Source organism: Nyctereutes procyonoides, unplaced genomic scaffold (assembly GCF_905146905.1).
Source record: "Nyctereutes procyonoides isolate TBG_1078 unplaced genomic scaffold, NYPRO_anot_genome, whole genome shotgun sequence".
Classification (NCBI taxonomy): Eukaryota; Metazoa; Chordata; class Mammalia; order Carnivora; family Canidae; genus Nyctereutes; species Nyctereutes procyonoides.
Window position 1 is genome coordinate 6508937 of NW_026575034.1, and position 7708 is coordinate 6516644.

Below are 7708 nucleotides of genomic sequence, written 5' to 3' on the forward strand. Positions count from 1 at the left end.
GGCGCGGCGTGCCCGGGGCGGGCGCGGGCGCGGAAGCGGAAGCGCGCGCGGCCGCATGGAGTCGCTGCTGCAGCAGCTGGAGCGCTTCTCGGAGGTGCTGGCCGTGTCCCGCACGGCGGCGGTCAGCGCCTGGGGCCCCGCCGCCGTGCGCAGGGCCGTGCAGTGGGCTCGCTACCTGCGCCGCGCGCACGGCCGGCTCCGCGCGGCTCTGGAGGGGCGGCGGCGGGCGGGGCCGCGCCTCGGGGCCTGGTGCGGCCGCGACGTGGTGCTGTCGGCGCGCCTGCTGGGGAACCGCGCGCTCGGCGCCGCCGCGCACCGCTGCCTGCTGCGCCTGCTCTTCCCGGGCCCCGCCGCCGCGCCCGCCGCGCCCGCCGCCCCCGCCGCCGCCGCCGCCCCCGCCGCGCTGCAGGCCCGCCTCGCCCGCCTCGCCCGCCGCCGCGCCGCCGTCCGCCTGCTGCTCCGCGGGGGCCCGGCCGAGGACGCGGCGCTGCGCGCGCAGGCGGAGCTGCTGCGGCGGCGGCTGCGCGACGGGCCGGCCGGCGGCCTCCTGGACGGGCTGTGGGCGCGCGCGCCGCGGGCCGCCTTCCTGCGCGCCACGGCGGCCGCGCTGCTGCTGGACCCCGCGGGCCCCGCGCCGGCCGAGCTGCTCCGCTGGCTGCTGGGCCGCGCCGACGCCCTGGCCGCGCTGTGCCGCGCCCTCCCCGCCGCGCGCCTGGCCGCGCTGGCCGCCCGCCACCCGGCGCTGCGCCGCGCCTACCTGCGCCAGCTCGCACGCTGGGGCTGCCGACTGCGCTACGACCTGCCCTCGGGCCGCTGGGAGGCCGCCGCGCCCGCGCACGTGTCCTGGGCCGAGCTGCGCGGCCGCTTCCTGAGCCTCGCGCGGGCGCCGCCGCCGCTCAAGGACGCCGCCCTGGCCGCGCTGGAGGCCTGGAGCGCGCGGGACGGCGCCTTCCGAGTGCGCGGCCTCAGCGTCTGGACCGACCTGCTGCTGGCGCTGGGCCCGGGGGCCGCGGCCCGCCCCGCACCTGCAGCCCCGCCGCGACCGACCGTCTAGGGGCTGCGTCCTCCTCGGGCGTGGCCCGGCCCGGCCCGGCCCGGCCCGCAGCCCCGAACACGCGCACTTAGCAAAGTGACTATAAACACCTGGTTTTGTTTTTTGTTTGTTGTTTTTTTTTCTTTTGCTGCCGCCATATGCCTTAACTTCGTAGGTCTTCCCACCAGCACCTCCTCTCGGTACTGCTGCTTGTCACCTGCAACAGGTGCGCTCAAAAGAAACAGAGAAACAACACTTCGTTTGGAAAGCTAACCGGCCAGTTTGGAGTTTAAAGCTGGGATTTTTGGCCTTTTTGACCCAACCTGTATTAAAACAGCCTCCACATGTGCTAAGATTGCGTCGTTCAGTAAGTTTGTTTCTTATTTATTATTTTTTATTTTCTCTTTTGAAGGCATTTTATTTTTTTTTTTTATTTATGTACGAGAGACACCTGCAGAGGGAGAAGCAGGCCCCACGCGGGGAGCCCGACGCGGGACTCGATCCCAGGACCCCAGGACCCCAGGACCACGCTCTGCGCCCAAGGCAGGCCCCGAGCCGCTGAGCCGCCCCGGGATGCTCAGTTTGTTTCTTATTTCTGCAGATCACGACCCTCCCGAAATCCAGAGACCAAAGAGTATACATACTTTTTTTTTTTTTTTTTTTTTTTTTTTTGACCAAACGGTACTTTTGTTTATTCATTTTTTCCCAAACGGTATTTTAAAGCACGGACCTAAGAATGAGGGAGAGAAAAAACTGCTTCGAGTATAATAAATGGCAAACATACACCCTTGGATTCAGCATTTGATGGTAAAAGAAACCCCGCATGGATGGAAGGCTCAGATTTTGGTGCTTCAGCCATGGACTGGGTTAATAAATCACAATCTTGGTGCTACAGTTGCCTCATATGTTGAATGAAGTGTTTAAAAATTGCCGAGTTTCCTCATTTTTCCTCTCATGCCTGCCCTGTAGGGACAGTTTAGAATATTTGATGTGTGTGCTGGCTACTTACAAATGTTCTGATTCTAATGGAAAATGCCTAAGATTTGGCTTTTGGAGAATAAGGCCCATGTATGGTGTCATATCTATGGTGTCGTATGGTTTACAAAGTCTTAGGGTCACCATCTAGCAGAGTCTCTGTGAGGCAGGGCAGTGTGCTGTGAGCTCTGGATTGTATTAGTTGAGACTCCAGATTGAGTATCAGGGTAGCAATTTGTCCAGCATTGTATGGCTCCTACGTGGTGAAGCCAATGTACCTGGATCTTTTCTGACTTAAACTGCTCCACAGATCTAGGTGATTTTAGGTGATTGTTGATTTGAAAACCGATATTCAGTTGTAAGGTCTGCATCATCGTCGTATACTCCAAACTACACAAGGCCTAGCACGTTGGGTATATGTATCTACATACATTTTTAATTGAAATTCAATTCAGTTAATGTGTATTATTAGTTTCACGGGGAGGATTTAGTGGTTCATTATTTGTGTATAAACCGGGTGCTCCTTCCATCAATCGCCCTCCTTAATGCCCATCACCCAATTACCCCAAACTCCCACCCACCCTCCCCTCCTCAGTTTGTTCCCTCCATTTTTTCAATGTTCTTTAAGTTTGGGTTATTACCACCTGCTGTAACTGTTACTATGTTATTTCACTCTGAATGAGAGTTTATTCATCCGCTAAGTGGAAAAATGCTACCTTTTCTACTACTTAACATAATTAAAAGATAAAAATGATAACGCGTATGAAAGTGATGTCAAGTTATAAATAGGCATATTCTCTTCTTTAGGTTGATACACATAAATACATATCTGTAAATTATGATCTACATTTAACCCATTAGAATTTATGAAAAGCAGCTATACATAAACATATAACAAGGACCAAGAATGAAACTTAGATTTGACCATTAAAATGAATTTAAGAATAAGATGCGGTTAAAATGAGGTTGAGAGTTTAATGTAGTAATACATTTTGTTGTATAAGTAATATGTTAACAATATTAAAGGAATATTCCGTCACCTTGGCACTATTTTAATGTCTGTGTATTCCTTTCCATCTTTTGGTCACATTCCACTATTTCTATAGCTATAGCAAATGTACTTAGCATTTCTAGATTTCATAAAGTTATCAAACATTCTCATGTTTAGCCTTTAAATATAAAATAAGGAAAATCTGCAGTAATTATAGACAAAGTCTGGGGTGTCTGGGTGGCTCAGGGCGTGATTCCGGAGTCGCGGGATCGGGTCCCACATCGGGCTCCCTGCATGGAGCCTGCTTCTCCCTCTGCCTGTGTCTCTGCCTCTCTCTCTGGGTCTCATGAATAAATACACAAATACTCTAAAAAAAAAAAAAAAATGTACAGACTAAGTCCTAAATAAATATCAGTTGAATACATTTAATGAGGTGAGAATATTGAGGTCTTTTCCACCTTTATTATGTTAACCTTCCTAATGATAATTATTGCATTTCTGGGATATTCAACTTAGTCAAATATTATTATTTTTTTGATATTCTGCTTAATTCCATGTATATTGTTTAGATTTTTGATTCTCAATTCTTAAGTGAGGTTGACCTGTAATTTTTTATTCTTACTTTTGTTTGAAATTATGATTATATTGTCCATACCACATTTGAATTACGGACTGCTTCTATTTTTCTTATTGTATGGAAGAGTTTCATAAAATTGGAATGACCAATTCCTTGAGAGTTTGTTTTTTTTAAAGATTTATTATTTATTTATTTATTTATTATTTATGAGAGACACAGAGAGAGAAGCAGGCTCCCTACAAGGAGCCAGACTCAATACCTAATCCTGGCCTGACTCAGACCTAATCCTGGAACTCCAGGATCACTCAGTTGCAGAGCCACCCAGGCGTCCCTCCTTGAGAGTTTTGTAGAATTATTCTCTACTACAATCTGAGCTGAATGTTTTTTTTGATTACTTAACTAAAATTCAAATTTTGTTAATGGTTGTAATAGCCGTTCATACTTCTATTTCTTCTTAAGTCAGTTTTAGTAAGTTACATCTATCAAAGTTTATTTCATCTAAGTTTTCAAATTTATTGGAACAAAGTGGTTTCTTATTTTTTTTGATCACTAATATTTCTTTTTTTTCCATCATAAGTATATAAAGTTCTGTTTCTTTTTTTTATTTAGCCTGTTTATGCTCTTTTTTTATTAGTCTCTTCAGATGTTAAATGTTACATAATTTTTACCAAGAATTAATATCTTATACATTTTTTCCTTTTCAAAAGCTTCTGCTCTTTATTTTGTTTTATTCTGTCCTTTCCTTCTGAAATGAGAACATTTAGCTTATGTGTAGCTCCTTTTTGTATTATTATATAACATTTAAATTGTCTTCTGAATTCTGCTTTCACTGCAAGTCTCATGTTTTGACATATATCTTTTTTTGATATATAATAATATCTCACCCCCACAATTCAGCTAGAAATGGCCACCCAATTAGTAAATTCCCAACTTCTCTTGCAGTTAGGTATGGTCCTCACACTAGGTTTTGACCAGCTGTATACAAGCAGAATTGATACATACAGCTTAAGATTCACACTCTAAGAATATGAAATTAATTTGCTCTTAGGCCTTGTTTCTCCCTTCCAAAGACCTGGGATGTCAGTACAATGCTAGTGAGCTACTTTGAATCATAGGGTTGAAGGCGACTGGAACAACTGCTATAGGCTTAAAGATGAAGCCCCATGTTTGAATGCTACTCACATCTATGTTTGGCAGGGGGCTGGGGGTGGGGGGTAGGGTGAGGAAGGGTAAGAAAGGTGACTTGGAAATTTCCTTTATTTCCTAAAATTCCAACAAAGCAATAAAAAAGTATGTTTTGTTGAGAATCTAAATGTTTGTAGCAGTTGAGTCCTACCTAAAATACAGTTGTGGCTTTGCCAGAAGTGGAAGTCTTCCTTTTTCCTTTAACCCATACCAACTTCTGCTCTCAATACTCGACGCCGACTTTAAAGGATAGTTTTATGGTATCAAGTTATTTGTCCTCTCCATAACGTTAGACAAACTGGCATATTAAGTAGTTGATGACTATTTATGAATGCATGAGAATGGAGCACATAATAAGGTAGGAATAGGAATGGAGTGAACGTTTCATTAGAGTTACCCTTTGTATCACATCTCTAAGAAACACAAATATTTTTTCTAGTGGCTACAAGGAGGACAAATCTAAACAAGAAGAGTGGGGAACTCAGTACGTGGTAGCATTTTCAAATTGTAACCCAACAATCTGCAAAATCTTTTTTTTTTTTTTTCATGAGAGAGAGAGGCAGAGACACCGGCAGAGGGAGAAGCAGCCTCCCTGCAAGGAGCCCAATGTGGGACTTGATCCCAGGACTCCGGGTGGGCTGAAGGCAGACGCTCAACCGCTGAGCCACCCAGGCGTCCCTAAATAATCATCTAAGACTTCTTTGTTGCGTTTGATATGGATCAACCTTCATTAATGTCAAGATTCAGTTGCTGTGGTTAAATTGCTCAATTTCGCTTGGATTTTATAACTCTTTTACACATTTTTGGAGCTCTGAAACAGTATACTGATGCCCTAAAGTAGTAGCCCGTTATGAACAGAATGGCCCATCTTCCTTAGATAATTGTGGATATAGAATATTTGTATTAGCATAAATTAACATAAATGCTCTAGGAAGGAAGCATTGATTTCTCTTAGGAATTAATTGGAAATGATCAATCACTATCTTAGAAGTGTGGCAGTAGCATCATTTATCAGGTGCTAATTGTCATGGTGGGCTAAGAATGCCCTTTCAGCTTAGAAATCTGATGGCCCTAAGGGAAAGCAGCTTGAATAATTACAATAATTAATGTGTATTCGACTGTCTCCTGAAGCTCCATTACTCTTAATATTGGGGTAAAGGTTTGAGTTCAAAAGAGCTTACAGTGTTTTAAAGTCTCATTGTGGTTTTATCTTTTTATCTCATGGACGATCGGGACTTAAATCTTAGAAAATTTTTATATACAGCAATTCAGAAGTATAAGCATAGGGATATAAAAAGTGAATAATCAGTGTGTGTTTTAAATTTATACATGTACTACAGAGAGTATTATCAACTTCTGAATGAGGCCTGTTATAATCTCAATGTTAGGGACATGTTTGAAATTTGTACTAAGGTATGGGTTTCATATTCAATATTTAAAACAAATTTATCCTAAAGGCATATTTATTTGTTTATCACTACAAAGCCTTCTCACTGTAACCTTCAGTTTCGTATATGTGTTTCAAATTTTTACTCATTTATTTATTTAAATAGCATTTGATCACCTATTTATATGTCGGTCTGTGATTCAGTGGTCTAAAATTGATTACAAACCAATTTATTTGACTTACATATTTTTATGTTATGAACCAAGTTTTTTATTTCTTAAAAAGATACGTCTGGAAAGCAATATGTATGGATATATGTGTAAATCAATATTGGATATTTTATTTCCATAATTGTTCAAAACTCTGTGGGATAGCTGTTGAAATATTCATTATTATACCAAGCATCTGACACATTATCAATGCTCATTTTGTAAAATATTCTGTTTGAGACTATACATACATTTATGAGCATTGACAATATGCCAAAATGGAATAAGAAAACAGCACCCTGTTAGCTTTCACTGACTATAGATGCAGCCATGGACAAGAATGGGTAGAAGGTGTTTGCTAGTCTTAGAAACTTTAGGCACCTTAAAAATGTCAACTGAATTTGAAGCCACAATGGATGGTAAGATAAAATTTCAAGTAATCTATTATGAATATGTTGACTATCAGAATAAAGAATAGGGAAAGCAGCGCAGACTGTAAATTATAGCGTCTTTTGGAGATAAAGCAACCTCGTAGTTTTGAAACAAATATCCTGAGCCAGACAGGAAGTATGTTTTCTATCCTGTATTTTAAACGAGAAATTATGTTCACAATCTTTGTTGATTTTCAAAAACATTCAGTAGTTTACGTAAATATTGATAGCCAATAGTGGGGATATGGTTGGAGGCGCACATTCTCTGGTCTGTTTTTCCAATAATTGCAAAAACATGTGTTCCTGACATTGCCGGTTTGAAATTGTTGTTGGAAACATAAAATAAATTACAAGTGACTAACAAGAGCAATTTACAAAAGATACACGATCTAGTTCACTAGTCAGCAGGCATAGGTTGCATATGGAATTACTATAGTCACCGAAACTAATGGAGGGCCGGCGCCGTTTTCTAATTATAGCTGGAAGCCCTGGACCCTGTGCACCGCACCAGTAAATTGGCCCCAGTAGATTCAAAATGATTTCACTGTTTGTCATTATAGACGTTAGCTAAGGCAGGATATTTGAAGAATATGGTCTCTGTAATTTGTTTAAGGTATTATACCCATTTTTATAGTCTAGATCTATGAATGGACTATTACACTTTATATTACAATTAAGAAGACATTTGTAATTCCATTTAAGAGTTTTAAAAGATTAAAGAAAACAACGACTTTTTTATGGGGAGACAACAAAAGTGTAACCCAGGACACAAAAAGGGGGAAATGAAAACCTTGTTAAATGGGTTTTCCTTTATGACTGATTTTTTTTTTTTTAATCATAAAATGCTCTCTCTGGACAACTTCGGATACTTTCTTTCATTGCTCTGAGCTTCCAACTTTCCATTTATATAATTTGGATAA

General features: G+C 42.9%; 1 protein-coding gene across 1 annotated transcript; it reads left to right on the plus strand.

The window, feature by feature from the left end:
• The first annotated feature begins 42 nt into the window (after positions 1-42).
• On the plus strand, positions 43-3047 carry FANCF (FA complementation group F). Its single transcript, XM_055317591.1, has 2 exons — positions 43-352; positions 410-3047. The coding sequence occupies exons 1-2, from the start codon at positions 56-58 to the stop codon at positions 1052-1054; spliced, it is 942 nt and encodes a 313-aa protein (XP_055173566.1). The 5' UTR covers positions 43-55; the 3' UTR covers positions 1055-3047.
• The last annotated feature ends 4661 nt before the right edge of the window (positions 3048-7708 follow it).